This window comes from Chelonoidis abingdonii, unplaced genomic scaffold (assembly GCF_003597395.2).
Source record: "Chelonoidis abingdonii isolate Lonesome George unplaced genomic scaffold, CheloAbing_2.0 scaffold0001, whole genome shotgun sequence".
NCBI classification, from domain to species: Eukaryota; Metazoa; Chordata; order Testudines; family Testudinidae; genus Chelonoidis; species Chelonoidis abingdonii.
Genome location: NW_027424262.1, coordinates 969,072 through 994,704, shown reverse-complemented (window position 1 = coordinate 994,704; position 25,633 = coordinate 969,072). Strand labels below are relative to the sequence as shown.

Below are 25,633 nucleotides of genomic sequence, written 5' to 3'. Positions count from 1 at the left end.
TCCTCCAGAGCAGTTGCAATCCCTCCCAGTTTGGTATCGTCTGCAAACTTAATAAGCGTACTTTCTATGCCAACATCTAAGTTGTTGATGAAGATATTGAACAGAGCCGGTCCCAAAACAGACCCCAGGCTTCCTCTTTATGACTGGCAGGGCGATTTCTTTGGCTCCTGCTAGTTGGCCACAGCCTAGGAGGATGACAGCAGGAGATCGGATTTTTGTGTAAGGGTCCAGAGGCTGCTGCAGAAGTGTAATACCCTGAGGACTGACATGCAGACTTGGCTCCTGTAGCAGGAGTGGGTGGGAATCCTGTTGTTTTGGGTATCTACCCTGTGATATTTGACAGTCTGGGGTCACTGTGTCCTTTCTCCTTCATTACCCAGGCTGTGTGGCTTCAAATTCCTATCCCCACTGTGTGCTCTTGTTCTCAATGTCTGGTAAATGTGAGACCCATGGCACTGAGCCTTTGGGGGTGGCATGTGGGAACTGGTGTGTTGGACCCAGACTGGCCACTTTTTTATTTCCTAAACACAACTCCTTGTCTGTTTTAGGAGTAGGGATCTCTCAAGCCCTGCCAGGAATGCTGGAGGTTATAGCTAAACCTTCACCATGAGCCGTCACCCACTCAGCCATGAGCAATGAGCAATAACCTCTAACCCCTGAACATTGAGCATTTACCACTAACTACTAAATGATGAGTGCTTATCGCTGACTCTCAACCCCCAACACTGTTCAGTAAAAAAAAAATACTAATCCTTAACTGGTGAGCACTCAGTCCTGACCCATAACCCCTACCAGCTGAGCAGTGAACATCAACCCTCAGCCCCTAATGCTGAGCACTGAGGGGCAATCCGGCAGAGTGCTCAACCTTACCCTCCAACTCCTAACCACTGAATGTTAACTGGTAACCCCATGCTCAGCCCCTTTTCGGTGAGCAATAACCCAAACCAATAATGGTTGAACACTCAGCACTAACCCGTAACTCCCTACACAATTAGGGAGCAAGGAGAGAGAGAACCCTAGACCTCCCCCCCACTGCTGACTGATAACCCCAAAACATTTAGTGGTGGTGGCGGGGGGAATCGCGAAGGCCGGACTGGTGAGCTATAACCACTAGCCAGGGAGCAGTGAGCGATAATTGCTGAATGCTCAGACCTAACCCTTAACAGCTAAAAAGTGAGCGATACCAACTAACTCCAGATTGGTGAGCAATAAATTAAACCCTGAGCTGTTTAATGTCAATTAAAAAACTGCAATAGCTGCTCAAAAGAACATGAGTAGCACTGCACTGATCTCATACCAACAGAATACTAGATAGATATATTTATTCTAACATTAAAAGGTTGTATATACCTAAAGTAAAATAAATGGGTTTTAGTAGTTTTACATCACATTTTTAGTTACGTAATTGCTACAAAAAAAAAAACAAAAAACAATTCATTAGAGACACTTCAGTAAAGGCTTCTAATTCCCTTTAGTGCTGTAGCCTACAGGTATAGGTATTTACTAGATGAGGCTTAGATGTAAATTAAGGCAATACTGTAATGAGCCTACAAGGCCTGTAAGACAATATAATTTAGCTAAATTAAGGCACAAGGTCCAAAAAGACTTAAGCGTAAGTAGTTAACCAAAAGTAACCCTAGATAATATGATTTTAAACAATAAAATGCTGTAATAACTAAACTATTGACAAGTAACCACGAGATACTAGTTCATAGCATCTTGAGATATTTTAAATTAGGGACATCAGAAGCTGTCTGACAACAAAATGCCATGGTAACTGACTGAATTATATGCTAATAAAATCAAGGTAAAAGGATTAATCTAGTGGAGAAGGGCATCCCAACATTACAGTGAGGAACTACAAATAACGAAAAGGGCCTGAAACCCCATCTGAGTATTGCATTGCATATGGTGGCATAAGTGTAACACATTATAAAAGTTGTATCCTACTCTGTGTGCCTTGAGAGATGCCAAGATGACTGATGGTGAGGGCGAAGATCACTAACACTGCAGGTTGTTTTGCACGGGATGATAAAAGTATCTGGATGCTCAGCACATTCTGTATTCTTTCTACCTGCCTCACAGGGTTTTGAGTGTTCATGACTTTGCTAACTGTATTAATAAAAAAAGTATTATAAATACAGTGTGATTTCCTAAGTGTGAGTGTTGCAACCATGCATCTTCAGGCTCCCAACTGAACAGGAGTTCTGATAGTACTTTGCCTGATCTTGGTATAAGAACCTATCAAATTTCAGTGCTATTTGGGGAAACTAAATTATATTACTAATCAATAGATCTGACACAGTGCATGCATTTCCTATTCTAACTAGGTTTAGGAAAGCAAACTCATGCAGTCCCACCACAGTGGCAGCAAGTTAAATCCTATACAAATCACTCCTAGAAGAGTGTGGCCCAAACCATGAGACCCTTGCTTGGTTTTTACTCATTAAGTAAACAGATGCTTTGCTTGAGTAAGGACCTCAGGATCTGGCCTCATTTTATTGTGGCCAACTTAATATTGCTGGAGAACTGTCTCCACCATCTTGTGACTACTGAATTCTTTAGCAAAGAAGATAGGGGAAAAAGGAATGCTGTAAAATTGTCCAAATAAATTTGCTTACCCGTGGCACAATAAGGCCCCAAATTAGGACCAACATGGTTCAGTTGTTTCAGTGCAATATACTTTCAGATAAGATCCATGTTCACTTTCAGAATTCTACTGCATTCCAGCAGCAGGCATCTTCCTATATTTGTATATGAAAGCATCTGTTTTTCCAAGGCTAATTCCATAGGATTCTACTGCTGCCAAAGACCCAAAGCATGTAATGTTATTGAAGTGTTCAGTTTCCACACCTTTAATTGAAGAGGAAATACTTCTTGGACTCCCATTTTCCTCTTTGGGATTCAAGTCTTTCACCATAGCAGCTCCATTCCTGTTGTCACTGGTGGCGTTCAAAGAGGTGTCATTTTCAACACAATTGCTAATACAGCCACCCATGTGCTTGCGGACATCTTGACTCACAAGTAATACAACTGTCCCTCCAACATGAAGCACTCTGACAGTTTAAAAAAACATGGTTAGTTGTGCATGCTTACTAGACTATGCATTCTATCTATGGACTCCTCATGCCTCTATTACTGTGGTATCTAGGCACCCTAAATCAAAAATCAGAGCTATGTCCATTCTTTGCAAAGAATAAGTCAGTATCTGTCACCCTTCAAGGATCACAGAGACACTGGGATTTTAGATGCTATGGCCCTAATTCAGTGAAACACTTAAGTACATGCTTAGGTTTCTTGTTTCATCATAAATCAGTAATACCTTTTGCAAACTGTTGTAGCTCCACTCTAAATTTTTCCCTAAATGAAGCAGCTGGACCCTTCTTGTCTCAGCAATATTTCTGACTTGGGGAAATGAAAAGCATTGACTATAGATAAAAGGTGGGTCCAGCTGTACTGCTGACATTTCTTCTCAAACTGAAAGGATGATCTCCCTCAGACCCCTTTTCCAGACCTAACTGATGGAGGTTTTGGACTGATTTTGCAGAGCCTCTAAACTACAATGTAAAAGGAGTATCTCCTATGACAGAATAAGGGAGTTTTTAAACTGACCTTTTCCTTAGGGTTGTCTACACTTAACAGTGATGTGTAGAGTACAGACACTGCATGCCCAACTAGTATGGGCATAAACACAGTAAAGGGTAAAGCACTGTTTAGGTGAGTCGTTACCTGCATAACTGAACCCTAGGATACACACCCTACATGGGCTCTCTACATGCCCAAGCAGTGCCTCCCACGTCCATTCTGCTATTTTTAGCAATGTAGCGTCCTGCAGGCTTCCAGCTGCTGGAGCCTTTTCTCGCTGCAAGGAAAGGTTCTGGCAGTGGGGTTCTGCTGGAGCCTTTGCTGCTGTGTGTAGTTCCACACCATAGTGAGTGTGGACGCAGACTGCTTTTCACTAGCTACACGTACAATTCATGCCACTGGCATTGTAGTCAAGTGTAGTCATGGTCTTAGTGAGATCTAAATTATTGTCCTCAGTTTGTTCTATAGATTCCTAAAGCTTTTTAATCTGAGGAAAGGTGACATCAAATTACACACAGTTTAAAATCAAGTTACATAAATTACCTGTTAGGAGCTAACATTACAAAAGCCACTGGAATGCTTGAGCCCCAGAGCGGAACTGCTCCCATCTGACGACTGCTCACAGTCAGCAGGTCAAATAAAAGGTTCTCATTAAGTCTGTTGGTGGAACTTCTCTGGCAATTTTTTTCCCTTCTTCCCATATTCATATTTGCCCGAGAAGATCCACCAAGAAATAAAACAAGACCAGCATGGAACAGAACTCCAAGCAAGGCCAACAAGAGAATAGAGTAGATAGTTTGGAGGAAAGAAAAAGAAAAAGAAAAAAAAACAAAAGCTGACCAACGGACGATTATATCTATACCTGTCTGGTCTGACAAAAAGGAAAATCAAATACAATGGCTCAATTTTTTCTGTACCAGGACCGCTCCCACAGTGCCATAACATGAGAGGTCACAACACCCTGAAACTTGTTCTGATTGCAAATTTGAAGAACCCATGATCTAATACTACAAACCGCCATTAAAAGTGTATTACTACTATATCCCATAGCCTAGTTACTCTTCCAACTGTAGTGGGACTTAAAGTAAATTTCCTCTCTTTCCCAAAATTAGGGCCACGGATCACAAATACAACTGACTAGTAAAGACCTCTTTACCTTTCTTCACCATAGAAACAGAAGTTTCTACACTCTACTTTTTGGTTTATGCCCTGCCCACCAGTCTGATTTTTGGAGATGTATACTTTTGGCATGGTGCTCATTTTGAAAATGTATTTTTATGGAAACCATTAGGACTGCTTGTGTGTGTTTTTTCCTACATTTAGAGCCACTTTCAAGGTTAGAAGAAAGCCTGTTTTCTTCTGAAAAAAATTTACATATTTTAATTGAATTTTAGTAAACTAAGGAATAAAGTATTAAGACAAATATGATAACAGGCCTTTTTTAGAGATGAAAGTAATGCCTTTATTTTAAAAAAGATGCATGTTCTGTTGCTAATATTTGTATGCGTTTCTAGAGAAAATAAAGGAGAGTGGGTTAAACAAGAAAGTGAGAGAGGCAGTAGAACAGCCAAGAAAAGCAAAAGCCTTTCCGCCTGTTACAGAAAAAAGAGAAAGTGAGAGGCTGCAGAGAAAATTTTAAAACAGGAATGGAAGAAAAGTCTGTCTCTCTCACTTTGTGTCATTTACCTTCCCCTTCATTTTCCTCTACAAACATGTTCTGTTGCTAACATTTAATGCCTTTATTTTAAAAATGCATTAAAAAACCTAAAAAGGTGTTATATTTATGCCTTAACACTTTATTCCTTTGTTTTCTGAACTATTTAAAATGTGTAAAGCTTATTTTCTTTAAAAAATTCTCTTTTCTTCTAACCTTTAAAATGGCGCTAAATGTGAAATATTTCACAAAACAGTCCTAGTGTTCCCTATACAAGAAATATTAAAATGGCTACCAAGCCAACAGCGTACACCTCCAAAAAGGAGACCAGTGCATGGGACATAAACCAGAAAGGGGACATGGAAACCTGTCAAAATTTGTGATGAAAGGTAAAGTTGTCTTTACTATTCTACTGTTGCAAAAGCATCTTAAGACTCTTTAGTATCAACAAAAATGAACCATTTAAAATCACCTGGTATGAGTGTCTAAACTTTGACAGCTGTATGCTTCTCAGACCACCACGGTAAACACAGCCAGCTTTCAAAATAACCTCTACCTGAAAACAGTAGGAAGAGTGAAGGTTCTCTCACCACATTGACTTGTGAAAAGAGTAACCCCTCAGCTGAAGAATGCCTCGAGGACGTAACATTTAACATACATGCTTTGACAGCTCTTACTGCTGTCAAAGCTTCCACAGATTGCAAGGCAAGACATGAAACCTCAAGTAATGCTCTGGAGAAGTGGATTTGTGAGGAATAATTGTATGCAACACAGACGTATTTAGTTATTAGCTTTTCTGGGTCCAGACCACAGAATTGGGGATCATTTAGAGTAGAGATTTTTATGCTCAAGATTACAAACAAGTATAGAGTTTAAAAAAAAAATACCCTAAAGTGTTTCAAATATATATACCTTTCCATTTCTCGAAGAATATCTGGTAGAAGCTTTATGTCTTTTGTTATCTTGAACTTTTTCCCAAATGGAATGTCCGAAATCACAACATCAACACTTTCTGAAGGTAATGGCAATGCTGCAAAACAGGAGTCAGATTCTTAAATTTGGCTAAACTTAAGAAAGAACAATGACTGAGTAGCAACCATGGTTCAAGCATGTTGACAGCAAGATCCTCATTCCTGTGGAGTGCATAGCCTAAGTACAGTGTTCAGAACTTCCAAAAAGCTATGACTATTGAGGCAATGTATATGCTCCCTCATACAGGAGCCACAAATTCAACTCTACTCCAGTCCCTTTCAGCTTCAACAGAATCCACATGGACCCACCCTGAAAGGTAGACATGGTGGAAAGGGCATAGACAATTTATGCTATCAGTTTCCACAAAGAAGAATTACAGTAACTAGATCAACTTCTCTCCTTTGCATCTGACAGCGCAGATCCCTCAACCTCTGCAAATAAACTATCAGTGACAACTCTCTATAGAAGTGGTCTAAGAAGAACTAGAGTGGAGAACTATTTTTGGGCATCCAAACTGGAGCATAAGCCACAGGATAATAGTACACTGACTATATAAACTGACCATCAAGGAGCAGGTTTACAAGTCTTAGGCTCTCTCTACACTACCACTTTTGTTGGTAAAACTTCTCAGTCAGGGGTGTGAAAAAATACCCCCTGATCAACATAAGTTTCACTAACAAAAGTGCTGGTGTGGACAGCACTATGTTGGCAGGAGAGGCTATTCTGCCAGCAAAGAATGGCTACATGAGAGACCTTACAGCAGCACAGCTGCAGTGGTACAGCTGTGTCACTATAAGATCCATAGGGTAGACATAGCCTTAGTGAAGGAGGTGATCCTAAAACCTGTTGAGTTTGCTATGAACCTGGAAGAATGTATTGTAAGCACCTGAGGGTCTTACACGCCTCCAAGCTTATGACGTTGTTATAAAAAACAGCAGTTCTCAAACATTTGTATTGGTGACTCCTTTCACACAGCAAGCCTTTCAGTGCGACACCTCTCCTCCCAAATTAAAAAAACATTTTTATATTTAACACTATTATAAATGCTGGAGTTGAAGACAGGTTTGGGGTGGAGGCTGACAGCTCACATCTCCCCCCAGGTAATAACCTCATGACCTCCTCAGGGGTCCCAACCTCCAGTTTGAGAACCCTGCTATAAAACATTTCATCCATCAACACCACGCAGGAGGCACTCAAGAGATGTGACGGGGACACCTATAGTATCTGCTAAAAGACCTAAGAAACCTAGAAAACAAGAAACCCCAAGGACATCTTACTATCCTCTTTCATTACTAGAAAGAAACCAATGCCATTAGTGTAGCTTCAGTCCCATATTCCACTAAAGGCAATGGTATAAACGAGGACATGATTTAGCATGCAGAATGTTTATTACCGATAGAGAGAGAGAGAATACACCAGCTTGAGTCTGCAAAGCTGGCAGCCAGAAAAATTCTGTTAATTTGCAAATAAAAAACATCTGATCAGGATGACAGAGTCAATGAACACGAAACAATACAATTCCATTTTTACAAACTAGTTCTGCTCCTCAAGGTAAATAACTGTGTGCAAATGAGTTTTAAAGTGGGAGTTATGTGGGTTAACCTTGCAGGCATTTAACTTAGAAGAATAATTTGCTCAAATGCACATTAAACTGAAGGAAGTGAAGAATTAGATCTTTCATACAGAATCCGGTTACAGGAAGGCCTGGCTGTAACCAATTTAATTTTGATTTTGAGCTGCTCTCTTTGAATTGTTTCTCCAGATGACTGAATTTTCTATACCAGCTCTAAGTGATTTTCTTTTACTGAAGCTATACAAAAAGGCTAGTCTCTTGAGAATGGCATGAGCTGTTTCCCAGAACATTCTTGGACCAAGACTTATGGTAAATTGTTTAGTCTAGGAGCAAAATAGCCAGCTATGAATTGTTTTGAAAAAACGTGAAATTAATATACTCTAGCCAAGGACTAACATACAACAACGAGGCACCAATTACTTCCTCAACAAGAGTATGGTCTGAGTTCAGAATACTTCTAATTTTAAATATCCTAAGACAAGACAAGCCCAGTGGGGGCTCTAAAACCAATCAGGTAAGAAACAGATATTAGAAGGGAAGGAGTACTATACATTCTCCTTTATCTGAATACAAGGTAAGGTGTCAAATACGGACTCTCTTTTGCTAACTGCTGTAATGAGTTTTCATACATGGGTAATTCAGAACCAGATTTGGAGGATTTGTCCAGATTAAGTATCACATCATAAAGCAATTTTCTCCTAAAATCAGCCCATAAATTGAGAACAAACAAATAGCATTTTCCAGGAAAAGGTCAGAGTCGTTACATTTATCCACTGCAAAAGATAACGATTCATTAATTGACTTAAGTTATCATTGCAGAAAAATTTGAGTTACAAGCTGAAGCAGATCACAGGGCTTTATCTTTGTATTATAACAGTTAACTAGAACTTTTACCTAAATTAATTTTTTTTTTTGACTGGGAATTTCGTATAAGATGGAGTAATAGTAGTGATTTGCCAAAGCCTAGAAATTAATATATACAGAATCCTTGTGTTAAGTTTCTTGTCAAAACATAAGGGGAAGAGAACAGAAAAACAGCAGGTCATGAAAATAAAGGAAAGTGTCAACCCAATCATGCATGAAGAGAGTCAAGGACTCTAGGTTTTAGTATACTTTGATTCACAGCATTAACTATAGTTCTAGAACTCTGTTTAGAGTCCTTAACACATGCTTTGTCATTCTAAAATATTTCCAAATATTACCTATGACAGATGCTTTAAGTAACTCAATTTTATCCATCAAGCCTGCAGCCTTAATGTTTTCATGTGCACCTTGTAGTTGTGAATCATTTATATCAGCACCCAAGTAATGTACATTCTGTTGGAGGGGGAAAAGGAGAAATTTTTATTATGCAGAATAAAACATAATACTGAATATTTTTACACATTTAAGAGTACAAGTAGTTCTTCAAAGGCAAGACCTCCGGGTGAGATTCAGTGCTGCAGATCTTACAATAGCAGAATATAACTCAAAGTCCAGAGAGAAAAGGTGAAAAAGTAGCTTTAAGCTTTGCAATTGCAGACTGCTCTAGGAAGCAATAATTTAGATAGCCCTAGGTGATAAGCTACAACAGCCTGTCCCCAACTACCTATGAGCAGCTGCACTACTCAACCCTTCAGTGCATTGCCCTGTGACATCATCCCTGACATACCCTCTACTCTGGGGTAAGTACTGGATGACAGCCTACAGCTGTCTTCCTCAGTTCTTGCACTGAAGGAATAATCTGCTGGCTGGATCCAAGGCTATTAGAGCCCCTTTGTGCTGCAGAGACCCCTGTCACTAGCACAAAAGGGCCAGAGCAGGGGTGAGAATCTCTATTTATGAATTTAGACAACTGCAGGAACAGGTGCACAGGAGTTAGTGATTTGTATAAGTACCTCTTGGAGAAGTTTTAAACCAAAGCTCAGTTTAAAAATTCTGCAAACTTTTCCAGAAAAAAAAAAAGTTTGACTGATTTTCCAACAAGCACACATACTTTTGGTAAATTACGATCATGTTTTACAAATATAAAATAAATTAATGTAATACTATCTTGGAAACATCCTACCTATAACAACTGTAGAACTTACAGGCCATTCTTTTGCAGCTTCCAAGAGTATTGTTCCTAATCCACACATAGGATCTAAAACAAATGCACCAGCCTATAAAAAAAAAAACATACTGAATATATTTTTTTAAAAAACACATTTACAGTATAATTTGTTCTTCAAAAGCAAGACCTTAAGATAAGAACATAAGAATGGCCATATTGAGTCAGATCAAAGATTCATCGGGCTCAGTATCCTGTCTACCGACAGTGGCCAATGCCAGAGCAAGTGAACCTAACAGGTAATGATCAAGTGATCTCTCTTCTGCTATCCATCACCAGCGTCTGACAAATGGAGGCTAGGGACACCATTCCTTACCCATCCTGGCTAATAGCCATTAATGTACTTAACCTCCATGAATTTATCTAGTTCTCTTTTAAACCCCGTATAGTCCTAGCCTTCACAGCCTCCTCAGGCAAGGAGTTCCACAAGTTGACTCTGCACTGTAGGAAGAACTTCCTTTTATTTGTTTTAAACCTGCTGACCATTAATTTCATTTGGTGGCCCCTAGTTCTTATATTATGGGAACAAGTAAATAACCTCTCCTTATTCAATGTCTCCACATCACTCATGATTTTATACACCTCTATCATATTCCCCCTCTTCCCCAGTCTCCTCTTTTCCAAGCTGAAGAAGTCCTAGCCTCTAGTCTCCTCATATGGGACCCGTTCCAAACCCCTAATTATTTTAGTTGCCCTTCTCTGAACCTTTTATAATCCCAGTATATCTTTTTTGAGATGAGACCGCATCTGTATGCAGTATTCAAGATGTGAGCATACCATGGATTTATATAAGGGCAATAAGATATCCTCCATCTTATTCTCTATCCCCCTTTTAATGAGTCCTAACATCCTGTTTGCTTTTTTGACTGCCACTGTTGCAGGGACCGGCAGGCCGCCCCCCTTGTGGCTTGCCGCCCCAGGCACACACTTGGAGAGCTGGTGCCTGGAGCCGCCGCTGCTTCTGATGTACTTAAAAAAAAAACAACACATTGTTGTTACTACCTTTTGAGTTTTTGGCTAGCTGTTCTTCAAACTCCTTTCTGGCTTTTATTACATATTTACACTTAATTTGGCAGTGTTTATGCTCCTTTCTATTTACCTCACTAGGATCTGACTTCCACTTTTTAAAATATGCCTTTTATCTCCCATTGCTTCTTTTACATGGTTGTTAAGCCACAGTGCCTCTTTTTTAGTTCATTTGCTGTGTTTTTTTTAATGTGGCGTGAGATTCAGAACTGTAGCTCTTACAAATGGGGTATTATATTCAACGCAAAAAGATGTTGACTTATCTTCTGTGACAGAGATTGACCCTGGGACATGATGAATGCCCATAAATTCCCATTAAAATAAATAAGGACTGACAGCAATCAGCACTATACAAGATCAGACTTACCATAAGACATTAGAAGTATAAGAATCACTGAGATACCGTCAATTACATTTTCTGAAATCCAAATCTAAGCTGGTGTGTTGGTTAGAGGACACGCACTTTTAGAGAAAAAAGTGTATCCATAATGTTCCTCCAAAAGGTGTCTGTAAGGCCATCTCTGCCTCCACTAACTGGATCATGAAATTCTTAGCCCTCTGAGCAACAGAACCTATTATTACGAAGGGCCCTTTGTTGCTAATATTAATGATCTCTATCAATGTTTGCTTACATTGATTTCAGCAAGAGATGCCATAGCCCATGCAACAGTAGATCGGAGTCCTGCAGTTTGGATATACTCTCTGGTCGCCAGTGGAAGTCTGCAAACAATAAAAGGTAGATTCCAAACTAAAAACACTTCATATAAGAAGTGAATCCAAAAGAATGTCTCTGTAAAAATGCAAGTTGTCATGCATAAAAATCATCATATAGTCAACTATGGGAACCCAATAGAAAAGGATAACTCAGTGAGGGACAGGGAGTGTGACTTGTTGCTCAGCACCTTTGAAAATCAGGTCACTGATTTAGGTGCCAAAGTATGGCCTTATGAACCTAGCTTTAGGCTGCTCTTTTGGAAATTCAGGCCAAGATTTCAAGTCAACTCTAGACATATTGTAAATGATCAAGATGTAAAATAGCCCAAAGGATACAAATTAAGAAAAATATTTTAAAAACACAGTAGCTGCCAGGACTCATTTATAAAATTCACAGATTCATAGACTCTAGGACTGGAAAGGACCTCGAGAGCTCATCGAGTCCAGTCCCCTGCCCTCATGGCAGGACCAAACACTGTCTAGACCATCCCTGATAGACATTTATCTAACCTACTCTTAAATATCTCCAGAGAATGAGACAATCATCATACTAGAGGACTGCCATTTGTGAAATTTGGTGATAAAAATATTACCTGAAGACAGGAATCCCCACCACCGAGTAAATATCATTTAGATGTACAAAGAGCTGAAAAGGGGAAAAAATTACATTAAAAAGGAAACCTGTATCTAAGTTAATGTGATGGTAGTTTTGCTAATTTAAACTAGACATACAATATGCTATTTATTTGATCTTTATAATTAGGATTTGGGGTTTTAGATCAATCAATAAAAACCTATAGCATCAAAAATTATCTTATGTTTTGAAATAAATACAATAGGAAACCCAAATTTACAATTTAAAAGTTTTAAAAGAATTTGTAACATTTAAACAAGCTCTAAAGACATTCTACATTAGTTAAAAGTTCAACACAAGGCATTCATATCTTTAAGGGACCAATTTTTTAATACAGTTCAAGGAATATGCTTAGACACAAACTTCCTCCCAACTTCACCAGCAGGTTTTTCAGGATTTGGATTCCTCCAAAACAAAGCACTACTGCTTAGGGCTGGGATTTTCAAAGCACTGAAATGACTTAAGAGTCTCCTTGCCTTTAATGGGACTTCTGCTCCTAAGCCATCTTGGTATTTTTTAAAGAACCATCCCTACAACTGCACATAGTGAATATGTGGCTCCTTGACTATGTACATATACAGGTATGCATAAGGCATTTCTAAGGTTGGCAATGGAAGCCTCTGCCCCAGAAAACATACCTGACCAGTTAGGTCATTGCACTATGAAATGCAATCTGAGAACCATTTAGACATAAGCCCTCTTAATGATAGCCTTACCTAGGAAACTGCTGATAAAGCAGAGTTGGATGGCCTAAGGTCTTCAGTCTGCTCCAAGCAGAACCCTAATGACCTTTTTCATATCAAGCTTGTGAAGAACTACTTCACTAGGATGGGCATATGGGTGTGGAAAAATGGCAGCAAGGGCAATAAGCCCCTTTAAAGATTGATGTCAATCACTACCTTGCCAAGGATCTTTGGGAGAGTTTACATCAATAACTTGTAAAATCTAGCATGAATGTGGATCAGTCATGAGAGCCTGAGGCATATTCACTTTATGAGACAATCCACTGCCACCAGGAAATTAACCTTCCACATAAGAAAGCTGAACTCACAAGTACAAAGTGCCTCAAAAAGAGGCTGTCGGGACCAAATAAATATCCCCTTATAGAGGGGGCTCCTTTGGGGGACACACACACTGGAAATAAAATGTGTCAAGACCTGCATGAACTTACTGATAAGGGATGCAGAGACAATGGTCTACCTTCAAATAGATCATGGCATGCTGAAACAGCTGTCAAATGCACCTGGATTAAAATCAGTCTTTAATATGGACTCAGAAAGATAAGGCAAGTCAGCCGTTTGCACACATCATTTACAGTGAGTTTCACTGCATTATAGAGCAACTCTTTCTACTTCGAGCTGGAAGTCTTACTGGTAGATTCTTTTAGAAAAGTCAGGATGTTTGGGAAACCTAGCTGAAGATATCATGCCTGCAGAGTGTCATCCTTTCAGAAACCAGATCAGCAGGGACAGATATTTGGGTTGGGATGTGAACAGACTCTTAGTCCAATGGGACTGCCCGCTGCTTTTGTGAGCAGAGTTGAAGACTTACTCTGTCTGAGCCAGTATACGGCTATCAGGATGACTGAACCTTCACCCCTTCTGGGTTTGGTCAGAATCTTCACTACCACAAATACTGGTTCATAGGTACACAGGAGCCTCCTTCCCCCGTGCTCAGGGCCACAAGAAGCCTATAGGTACTTTTTTGTTCACATCAGTAGAAAAGAGTGAGGGAAATTCTACACAGCCTTACAACAAGAACACTGGAGGGAGAATCCTATGCTGGTATATTTAAAGAACGAAAAATGTTCTATAGTGAAGCAAGAAGGTCTAAAGACCAGCTGGCTTAGTGGTCAGATAGTGGCCTTTCAGTTTCTGCCACCCTGTTCATCCCAGAGGGGGCCCTGTCTGTATGGCCTTAACCCCCACATGCTCTGATTTCTATGGTGACACAACCTGTGGGGAGCAAAGGGGTGGGGTGGGGGGAGTGCCAAGATAGGGGGGATTAGGCCCCCAACTCACTCCACCGGGTCCTGACTCAGGGGGTTTATCAGAGAGTGTCCAGTCCAGTTATTGAGATACCCCAAAATTATGTTTTCCACTTAGTCACTTCCTACCAGTCCGGAGCCTCAGTTTGGTGCACAGTCGCAGGCTTAGCAGACTCTCCTTGGTCTGTTAGTATCCTGTTCAGTAACTCTTTTTTAGGGCTTCCAAATCCCAAAGAGGTGGGTGGGATTCAGTCCCTGCTGCTAGGGCAACTCACACCAAGCTGTTGTCTTCTTGGCACAGCTCAGCATCAGCCTTGCTTCTTGAAGCCATGTGCTGCTTATTCCCCTCAGCCCCTTCTGGGCTACCAGTGTCCTTTTAAACTGTTCCTCCACTGGGAACATACCTAGGGGTGAGGCCTCCCTAGTCCAGTATTGCTCTACTCCCAGCCCTAGTTCAGAGTGGGGCCTATAGCCACTATCACACAAATGCTAAAACAGTGAAAAAAGTCCTATCAAATCAGCACTTGACAGTGTCATTTTAAAACTAGTGAATAATTCAGTAAACAAACCATTTCATTACCTCTAGATCAGGGTTTCTCAAATCTGTTTGCCACCCAAGCTGTTTTACAAGAGTTATTCCAAGTACTCTTCCCACCTCCTGAAAGGGAAAAAAAGCCACCCCAAGACAAAGTATCACTGAAAGCCACTGAGATGAAAAGGAATCTGAGTTACAAATGACAAAAAAATAGTTATGTTAGAGTTTAAAGAATTCGCAAGCAAGGCAAGACTATATAGTGTAATATGACACTAGCAGCCCTGAACCTGGACATATGAAGAGGCCAAACAAAACATCTGTCCTAATACCACAACTGAAATTTAACAATTTGATTATTAAGTATGAGTGTAGAACTACTTATTTCTAAACTGGCAATTAGTTTGCTTTCTTTAGCATCTTATAATGTATTCTGCTCTGAAACATAACTATAAAATTGCCACCGGCGGGGGGGGGGGGGGGGGGGGGCAGAATTCTTCCCCAACCTGCCACCCCTGTAAACTCCACCTACACTGAGACAAGCTAATTCTTTTCCTTCATCAAGAGATTCTGCAGGCCAAATCAGACCCCTGCAAAGGGAACACTTACAGTTCATTTGATTTTAGAGTTTGCAGATTTCAATAAATACTTTATTTAAAGTGTGCAATGAATTTAAATCCATCCACTGTAGAGTTAGCTATGTAACCCCTCAGTACTTTCAATGTTTGCACAGTGGCACATCAGTATAACTTCAAACTGCAGTCAGTTACAAGAATTCTTAGAGAATGCTTCATCAGCAGCAGCCACCTGTCTTCTTCTCATGAGTGAAGTCACTGATTCCTGCTTGCTCAGCTGCTATAGGACCAGGTGATTGGAATTAAGTGAATGACCTGGGATAACACTGAACATCATGAGCAGGTTCTTCCTTAGCTAACTGATGACTGCTCTCAGACAGGGAAGAAATTGACAGGTTTCAGCTGAGATTCACAAACAAGTGTGCCACAAGGCCAAGAATTCCTTTTCCATCCCACATTTATATAATTGGGAAAAACCATCTTAACACTGATGTACAGCCTCACACACTGCAGTCTGAGGCAGTAGGACCACCAGCATTCCAAGATCTCAGAGATTGGAAGTTCCCCCAGTCAACAGCCAGACTTTAGTTTAATTGCTTATAGGCCAGCTGGGCTTGTTTGGGGCCACACTACCACTGTAGGAATGCCCAAAGAAAAAACACATTTGATCTGAGATGCTCTTAACACGTGGTGTTCAGCAGACCTTTAGATAGATTAACCTAGTGTATAGCCACTATCCACAAATTTCTGGAAAGTTTTGAACAAGTAGAGCCTGAAAAATTTAAAACACCGTGCATAAAATTGAGCACATTTCTAAGTGTTTGCGGGACTGGGGCCTTACAGTTTACTGTGCACTAACTTCAATGGAAAAACCTCCCAGAGAACTAAACTTCTGCCCACCTTCAAGTAAAATAAACGGAACCCAAGTCCCAGATGTTGCTTTTTTGCATCCCATATGCACAAATATATTACTTCATAAATACAATGCATCCTCAACAGAAGCTATTCATTTGAAAAGTTATTTTGTCCTAAAAATACATGTATTATTGCCCATTTCAGGGTATTTCTAGTCAAGGTTCTCTAACACGAACCATGAATAGTCATGCTTTTAGAAAGTAATTTCAAAGCTATTACTGATCCATTTATTAACCAACTACACATAGTTACTAGGTATTTCAGCGCACCTTTAAAATCTACAATTAATTCTATCCTTCAGGAATTTTGATTTGTCATACCTGTGAAGTAAATACTTTTGCAATTGCTCCACTACAGCGACAAGAAACTCTGAAACTGAAGCTGTGGTTATTGCTATCAACTGATTTCTCTATTCTACTTTCAGATGTCTCTTCTAGCAAAGTTTTTCTTTCAGTCAAAAAGTCCATGTCGTCGTTTGTTTCTAGTACCACACTTTTCTTTTGCTCTTCCACATGGCATTCATCAGAAACTGTCTCTAATATTTGTTCTTTCTGTTTTTTTCTTATGATACTTATCTCTTCTTCTGATTTTCTTTTTAGGGATTCTGGATTTTCTTTAGAGAGGTTTCCTTGTTCAACTTTATTTCCATGAAGACGTTTCCAAATGGAAATAATATCCAGCCAACATCTGGGGTCCTCAATTACAAGTTTTTGAATTTCATTAAATACTTTTCCTAAAAGAGATATGAGCTTAGTTTATTCTGTGTTAACATTTTAATACACGCAATTTATTTTTACTAAATTGACATTAAAGTGTATGTTTGGGAACATTAAACACTTATTTCCTAGGACTGTTAAATGAAATAATAATGCCTTACAAAAAGTCTAATCCATTCATTTTCATGGATAAAGAAATTTTACTTATACTCAGAGCTATTATGTATTCACACGACAAAATCAGCACAGTTAGTACGGCCAGGATCATTATAGTTTGCACCCAAATTTTCTACAACAAAATTTCTTAAAACATTTCATACAAAAGCAGTTTAAGACAACAGGTGTTAAACAGAACAATTAACTCTGTAAATTTGTGAATCTGCTAACTCCTGAGGCACCAGTGATTGAATGTAAGTATTGCAGTTCTGATCTGATTTGGTTATGGGTGGTGTTCCATCAATCATACCCTGCTTTGTCCTGGCCTTGCCCATAGCTCTTCCCTCTGCTTAGATATTCAGAGAGCTCTGCATGGCATGGATGAAATTCTGGAGCTAGCTCACAGCTGGGAAGCCAGCATGGTTTAATAGTTAATCACAGTCCCAGTGTGCTAAAATAACCTGGGTTCTTAACCCCTATTCTACCAATTACTAGTTTTTTGCCATTGGATAAATTAACTTAATCTCTGTCACTTAGTTGCCCCTATTGTAAAATAAGAATGCTTATTCAGCTTTATAAGGCATTTATAAATGCTGTTCAACTCTGAAAAGTGGCCAAAAGTCAGATCCATTTCCCCATTTGGATTCAGACACATATTAGTATCCACCAGCTTTAATTTAAGTTATGTTTTACTCTTGCTAACATTGCAGAGCCTACACATCTTCAGAAGAAAGAACTGGAGTCTATTCCCTCTTGTGCATTATTAACAGAACTATTAACTAAATTCCTACAGCAAAGCCAAATTATGACCATATTTAAACCACACCAACACCAGAGTCTCCACAGGTGTAAGGAAACAGCAGTTAGTCCACAAAACCTTTATTATGGGCAATTAGAATAAGAAGGAAAGAACCCAACTGTAAAGATATAAACATATGATTAACTTTAAGTACATGCGCAGTCCCATTGACTTCACTAGAGCAAAATACTGAGGGTATGGCTACACTTGCAAGCGTACAGCGCTGCCATGGGAGCGCTCCCGCGGCAGTGCTTTGAAGTATGAGTGTGGTCCCAGCGCTGCAGGTACTCCACCTCCCCGTGGGGATTAGTTTACAGAACTGGGAGCCATGTTCCCAGCGCTGGGGCACTGTTTACACTGGTGCTTTACAGCGCTGTAACTTGCTGCACTCAGGGGGGTGTTTTTTCACACCCTTGAGCGAGAAAGTTGCAGCGCTGTAAAGCACCAGTGTAGCCAAGGCCTGTGAAACTGAACTTTGAGGAATAAAATTAGTACAAGTATTATGATCTTCAATTTTCCTCAGTACACAGATGAAAGTAATTTAGGTACTTCTATTTATTTTTTGAACTTTAGGTCCATGGATAAATTTGATCCTCCATGAAAAGTTTTAGAATATTTTTCAAGTTCCTAATTAGATTCAGATAAAAATAGTGATGATAGAATTTGATCTTCGCAGATACTTATAACAACATTTGAAACTTCATACCACAAATAATCCATCTCAGTTTATATACCTAAATCCACTCAACCTCCAAGAAAATTATTCCCCTCACTTATTATACATAATGCTCCAGATTTACACCATGATATATGAAAACAGAATTTGGAAGAATTCAGCAAAATCTGTTCCATTCAGTACATATCCCTGACTCACCAGCTGTTCTCTGTCTAATCTAAGCACCGAATGAAGCAGGGGCCCTATGGAAAAAAACTAAGCAGCCATGCAACTAAAGAGTATCACAGAATCATAGGGACCTCGAGAGGTCATCTAGTCCAGTCCCCTGCACTCAAGGCTGGACTAAGTATTATCTAGATCATCCCTGACAGGTGTTTATCCAACCTGCTCTTAAAAATCCCCAATGATGGAGATTCCACAACTTCCCTAGGCAATTTATTCCACTGCTTAACCATTCTGACAGTTAGGAAGTTTTTCCTGAAGTCCAACCTAAACCGCCCTTGCTGCAATTTAAGCCCATTGCTTCTTGTCCTATCCTCAGATGTTAAGAGCAACAATTTTTCTCCCTCCTCCTTGTAACAATCTTTTATGTGCTTGAAAACTGTTATGTCCCCTCTCAGGATAGTAACGCATGAACCTAAAAATGGGTACTGTTATTGAGTGTGTACATTAATAGATACCATGGAACAGGACAGAACTACTTCAGAGCTCTAGTGGATTCCAACCTCCAACTTTAAAAACCTTCCAATGAAATTACACAAATATGCATGTGCAGTGCCAGCAGAACATTAGGAGTCAGAATGAAACATCAGTTTCTTTAAATAAAGAGAGTGCATAAAAGTGGTTTAAAAACCAAGACTTGTTTAACTCTGACAAATCAAAATGGATTTTCCTCTTGACCACTCACAGGAACATTTGTGACCTAGGGACTATTCTACACCACAAAGCTGTTAGAACTATTAAAAAGAGGCATAAAAAAATAGTTTATAAACATTACAAATGTATTTCCTCCCCATTCTCTCTATTAAAACTGAATTGCTTTTGCGCAATCCTTCCAAAAATTCACTTGAGTGGAGAGATGACCTGAAAAATATCAGCCAAAAAGCATATTTTTTAAAAAAGTTATCAAATAAGTGCTCAAGAGGGGAAAAAAGTCTTAAAAAAACCCAAGTATATCTGTTGCTAAGGCCAACACTTACAAAAAAGAGGAATCCTGTTATGTGTTGTGATTTTTTTTGTTTATATTAACAGTCACCTTTCAGAGTAGAAAGGTTCTTGAATGTCCTTGGACAAAAAAGATTGTAAGTCTTATTATTGCTTTATGGCATTTGAAAATGATTATGGAATTCTTTTCCAAATCAGATTTCAACTTCTACTTTGAGTTCATAATATTTTGTGTGTAGAAAGAGTAATAAATAGTACCTTTATTTCTAGAGGGAGAAATTGCTGCATGTTTTTTCAGCAGCAAAAATAATCGTTCTCCAGACTTCAGCTTCTTCAATTTACTCAACTCAGAATTGGTGGTAAAGAAAACTTTTCCTGAAACATACTCCACCTAACAAAAAGAAGAAAAAAGTCTTTAAAAAAAAAAAAATAGTCTCTAGATTTGGTTTAGGCCCACCAACAGAAACTTACCATGCGGTTTCACACCCTCACATTAAGCGCTCTTGCACCTTTGACTCCATCCAACCACAGTAAGCAAGGGTATACAATGAAGAGCACCACTATATTAACATATTGAGTTCAATATAGTTTAGTATATGTATTTTTCAGATCAGACTTTAACAACTCAATCTGTTAGATACCTGAGAACGTTAAAATCCATGAGGCACTTTGTAAGAACTGGGGGGTTTTCCTAAGGTGACCAGATGAGATGAAGAAAATATCAGGACACATTGCAGGGGAGGGGCCGGGTGTCCGCCGGCACAGGGGAAAAAATAAATAAAAGAGCCACGTACTGCTAGTTGGGGGGGGGGGGGTGGGGGTATCTAGCAGAGCGAAATATCGGGACAAATTGTGTCCCAACCAAAGATCGGTTGGGATGCGGGACAACCACCCAAATATCGGGACGTCTGAGTCACCCAGTGTCATTGCACATTTTCCTCTGTTCAGCATACTGTTAACCAGCTGACTGCTGTCCTTCACTTAAGGGGTTCCTGCAGTTTCCATCACATTGGGGGTAATGTATAAAATACTTTGGGACAACAGGTGCACTATAAACGCAAGATATTATTGCGGTATACCTCTTTGGCTCTAGAATGGCTGCTTTATTTGGATATCTCCAAGAAAACAGATTATGCTAATGATGACTAGTGGTTAATTGGGAAAGTATCTTAAATTTAGCTAATGCTCACTAGTAAAATGATAAACTACACCTTGAAATAGATGTGAAATTTTAAACTCTGACTGTAACATACAAGTTGTCAAATGAAGATTAAGGGGAAGATTTTCCTGAAGACTGGGATGACCAATAAGTGTAGCTAGGTTCCAGTAGCACCCAGTACAAATATGCAAAAACCACCTTGAACTTTTGCAACTGTTAGGCATGAAGAGGTAGGAATAAGTGTTTTTAAATCAAATGAGGCTACTTGAGTTTGCTAACATGATTTAAAACTATGTCTATACCAAGTGCTCAGTGGCATTTCAATATACTTACAATCATGTTTGGTGGTCCTACTGTAACCTGGGTTACTAACAGCTAACTCAAGTTAGCTAAGTGGAATCAGAAAAGTACCAAGATTAGCCACAACAAAAGGATGGCTGTTTTTCATTTGTGAACAGAGCATATGAAGAAACAGAGACATGCCTCTCTCCCACGCTACATCAGAAGTGCAAGTTAAATGAAGTGTCCCTAGGCTCGGTCTGCCAGAAGCTGGGAATGGGTGACAGAGGGTGGATCACTTGACAATCACCTGTCCTGTTTATTCGCTCTGGGGCACCTGGCATCGGCCACTGTCAGAAGACAGGATATTGGGCTAGATGGACCTTTGGTCTGGCACAGTATGGCCATTATGTTCTTATGTTACGCATGAACAAAACAGTGGATAAACAGATCTAAGCAATAAGATACCTCTGTCTCACTACACCACCTTTAACTCGCCCAAGTAAAACTCACATCCTATGTCCAGGGCTATAGGGTCTGTTTCTCCCTCAGAAGTCTCACCCACTCACCAGTCACCTAGAACTTGGCTAGACATGGGCAAGAGATGTATTTCCAACCAGAGTGAGCCAACAGGTACACACACAAGTTGTATTTTAGTATATTAGATGACAGAGTGAAGCCACCATCTACACTAGGGTTTAAAAAACATGTTGGCTAACAGTAACTGAATATGTTTCAGACTATATATGTTATCCTGGTATGCACAGGACCCAAACTTCCCTGGGAGGTTGAAGCAGATGAGACCCAAAGGACAAACTCAGCAAAAGGCTCTCCCAAGCCTCCTATTCCATCGGACCCCAACCCCCTTATCCCTCCCCACAGTCCCCATGCAGGCCCCCAGGTTCCCCTCCCCCACCCATCAGACCCCACGACACACACTCCAGACCTCCCCACACAACCGAGTCTCACCCCTCAACCCCCATACACCCAGACTTCCGCCTCTCAGACCTACATCCCTCCACACAGCCCCGTGTACCTCCCGGGACATCCGCGGGCCAGACCCTGCCCAGGCACCTCACCTGCGTGGCCCCCAGCCGGGCCCGCACCTCCCGAAGCAGGAAGGGTTCCAGGCCCCGGCCGGCCGTGCAGAAATAGCGGATAGAGGGGCCAGCACAACCCGACCCCTCCGCCATACCGTCCGCTCCGCCACTGGGCCTGTCCCGCCCCTCGGGCCGCCCCCTCACCCGGCCCCACCCCTCAGTCCGTCCCCCCAATTGCCCCGCCCCATCACCCGATCCCGCCTGAGTCCGTCCCGCAGTTCCTCCAGACCCAGCCACGTCCCAGAGTCCGTCCCGCCCATTCCCTGATCTCGCCTTTCTGACCACGGCGACTGCCTCGGCCGCCCCCCCTCCCCCCAGTTCCCTCAGCCCGCCTCTCCTCGCCGTCCCGCCGGCCACCCCCGGTGCTCCCAGTCTGCTCCCTGTTCTCCGGGCCCTAGTCCATTCTCTCCACCCTAACACCAGCACCGCCCCCTCCGTCTCCCCAACTGCCCGGACCCATTCCCCCAACCCCTCAGCTGCCCTTCAGGCCAGCTTGTCCCCATCACCCTGAGATCCCCCTCATCACAGTGCTTCTCCCCATCACTAAGCCCCTTGAACCCCTGCACTGAGACCAACCCACTCACACTGCCTGAGGCCCTTCTCCCCCGCTCCCCCATCTCCTCTGCCTGACACCTCACCCCACTTAGGGCTGGTCTACACTACGGGGTAAAATCGATTTTAGATTTGCAATTTTGAAGTCGAATATCTAAAATCGATTTACTCACCCATCCTCACCGCGTGGGATCGATGTCCGCGGCTCGCCATGTCGATTCTGGAACTCCGTTGGGGTTGGTGGAGTTCCGGAATCGATATATGCGCGCTCAGGGATCGATATATCCCGTCTAGATTAGACGGGATATATCGATCCCCGAGCAATCGATTTTAGCGCGCCAATATGGCGCGTAGTCTAGACGTGGCCTTACACTAGGCATAGGTGGTAACCCTAAAGGGACTCTAGGTATCTGTATATCCCAGAGTTTAAAGGGAAGCTCCCTGTCAAGACTGAACCCAGTAGGGAAGCTTGGTTGTCCCCATCTTGCTCTGAGGCCTTGAAAATGTGAAAAAAAATGTATTATTCTGCACTAAAGTGATTTTTCACTGTGAGGACACCCTTAATTTCAAGAGCATCTAGTAGGCTTATTTGGCCTTGTATCAAATAAGTGACCTGGTGACATCCACTGCCTATACCTTTCAACCTTCAGGCAGAGAAAGCCAGAGAATAACATTAGAAATCTATAGCACAAACTCTTAAATTCTAAAGTGTTGTGACCTACATGCATTTGCAATAACCAGCACACTCAGAGAGGCAAAGGCCTGCATGGGCCAGGGGGACTTGTGTGTCTGACTCCTGCTTATCTCCTAGGAGGAAAATCCTCTCAGATTAGGGGTGGGACACCCTGTGTTTGTGGGAAGCTTGCTGTGCTCTGTAAATAAATTAGAACTTCCTTCAAGGGTTGCAACCAGTCACCTTTTTTTGCCAGCTCTAACTACACAGGTTTAAGGAGGACATTTTAGTTGTATGCAAATTAATTCAATGATTTGATGAACTTTGTGTGACAGTTACTAAATATTTTTAATTTCCCCCCAAAAGTTCCCCCAACTCTTCTCTTCAAAGATCTTTCCACAAACACTGCCTCTTTCATCTAGCTTTTTACCAAAAACTGCCCTGCCTCCTGAACCCCCTGCATTGCTCCCCTCCCCTCCCTCAAGAACTCCCACCCCAGACAGTCTCGCTCCCTGCTCCACACTGTACTCAACTTCCTTGCAGGCTTTATCCCAACAGTGTCTCCCATGCCTCAGGTATATCTATTTGTCTGTTTAGTGAAACATTATGCAATAATATAACAATCAAATCTCCGTTTAACCAGAATGGTACCATATTACAGACTGAGCCCTGTTACACCAAATGCTCACAAAGCTACATACACACCAGAAACCCCCATCACCTACACTGTCCCAAGATACCTGGGTTTCTGCACTTGCAATTCCACCCTCCACATGGACTCTGACCCCCTATTTCCATATTGTCCTGTTCAAGGTACCTTTCTCCACACTCCTCTCCCCGCAGCACCACACATACTGGAGGCCCCATGACAACTCACTTGGAAAATCTCCCCTTGCACAGCTCCCTGTACCTTAGACCCCACTTCCACATTACCTCTCTGCACTGTTCCTCCAACCTAAAAACTTTTGCTTTACACTGCCTCCTCACTGGAGACCTTTTCCCCAAAACTGCAAGCCCCAGCTCCTCCCTGCCCAAAAGCCTTAAACTCAGAGCTCCCCACACTACCATATCTCTTTCCACTGTACAGTCTCCTGATCAGAGTCTCCCTCGCTGCATTACCCACCAACCTGAGGCCTTTCTCCTCTCCTGCCTAAGGGTATGGCTAAACTTGAAATTTCAAAGCCCTGCCATGGCAGCACTGTGAAGTGTGAGTGTGGTCGGAGCGGCAGCGCTGGGAGAGCTCTCTCCCAGCGCTGCATATAAACCACATCCTTTACGGGCGTAGCGTGCAGTGCTGGGAGCCGTGCTCCCAGCGCTGCTGCCCTGATTACACTGAGGCTTTACAGTACTGTATCTTGCAGCGCTCAGGGGGGTATTTTTTCACACCCCTGAGAGCGAAAGTTACAGCGCTGTAAAGTGTGAGTGTAGCCATACCCTAAGGTCTCACTCCCAACAATTTTGCCTGTTTCATCAGCTCCTCTCTCCAGGCATGATGCTGGGTGCGGAGTTCATCCTCCCATTCTCCTAGATCAGCTGGTTGTGAGTTCAAACTCAGTGGCGTAGCCAGGTTCTAACATCAGGGGGAGCGAACACATAACAAAAGGCGCCACCCAACATATCAAATTACACCTCTACCTCGATATAATGTGACCCGATATAACACAAGTTAGTATATAACGGGACAAAGCAGTGTTCCGGGGGGCTGTGCACACACCCGGTGAGACCGCCCCTCTCATCTCTCCTGAGGAGGCTGCTCTGCAATCTGTGGCCCCTGGAAGCAGACAGCCCACAGGAGGGGGGGGGGGCACAGTCCACCGCATGGAGAGACAATCGGACAGAGGTGGGCAGGGTCTGCTTGGGGTTCGCGGATAGGGGGCTGCACTGGGAGACTCCCCAATGCAACACCTAGCCACGGTGGCTCTGTGCATCAAGAGGCACTCAGGGAAAAATGAGGCAGCAAGAGAGAGAGGCTAAGGAGGAGTGTCCTTCCCCTCCCAGCTGGGTCTGAGTTCCTGATTTCACGGAGTCTCAGGCCAGGTCTACACTGCGACTTTAAATCGGTTTAATGGCCGATATACCGATTTAACGCTGTATCCGTTCACA

General features: G+C 41.7%; 1 protein-coding gene across 5 annotated transcripts; it reads right to left on the bottom strand.

Annotated features, from left to right (window-relative positions):
- Nucleotides 1-6: 6 nt before the first annotated feature.
- THUMPD2 (THUMP domain 2 tRNA and snRNA guanosine methyltransferase) lies at nt 7-22,421 on the bottom strand. Of its 5 annotated transcripts, none has more exons than XM_032784435.2 (10): nt 22,285-22,421; nt 20,026-20,158; nt 16,577-16,989; nt 14,815-14,892; nt 12,207-12,259; nt 11,532-11,619; nt 9,854-9,925; nt 8,987-9,101; nt 6,152-6,269; nt 7-185 (listed from the first exon to the last, which is right to left on the bottom strand). In XM_032784435.2, the coding sequence occupies exons 1-10, from the start codon at nt 22,396-22,398 to the stop codon at nt 77-79; spliced, it is 1,293 nt and encodes a 430-aa protein (XP_032640326.1). In that variant the 5' UTR covers nt 22,399-22,421; the 3' UTR covers nt 7-76. The 5 variants fall into 5 exon arrangements, with proteins under 5 accessions (XP_032640326.1, XP_032640327.1, XP_032640324.1 ...); XM_032784436.2 differs by lacking the exon at nt 7-185 and adding an exon at nt 197-521; XM_032784433.1 differs by lacking the exon at nt 7-185 and adding an exon at nt 1,306-3,056.
- Nucleotides 22,422-25,633: the final 3,212 nt, after the last annotated feature.

Bases quoted from the DNA above. Each gene is read 5' to 3' on its own strand.
- THUMPD2 (XM_032784433.1), bottom strand. From the start codon at position 22,398: ATGGCGGAGGGGTCGGGTTGTGCTGGCCCCTCTATCCGCTATTTCTGC. The intron at 14,893-16,576 runs GTATGACAAATC...TTTCCCTTTCAG, and splicing joins CAAAAGTATTTACTTCACAG to GAGGTGGGAAGAGTACTTGG. The intron at 11,620-12,206 runs GTAATATTTTTA...TATTGTTTGCAG, and splicing joins GTGGGGATTCCTGTCTTCAG to ACTTCCACTGGCGACCAGAG.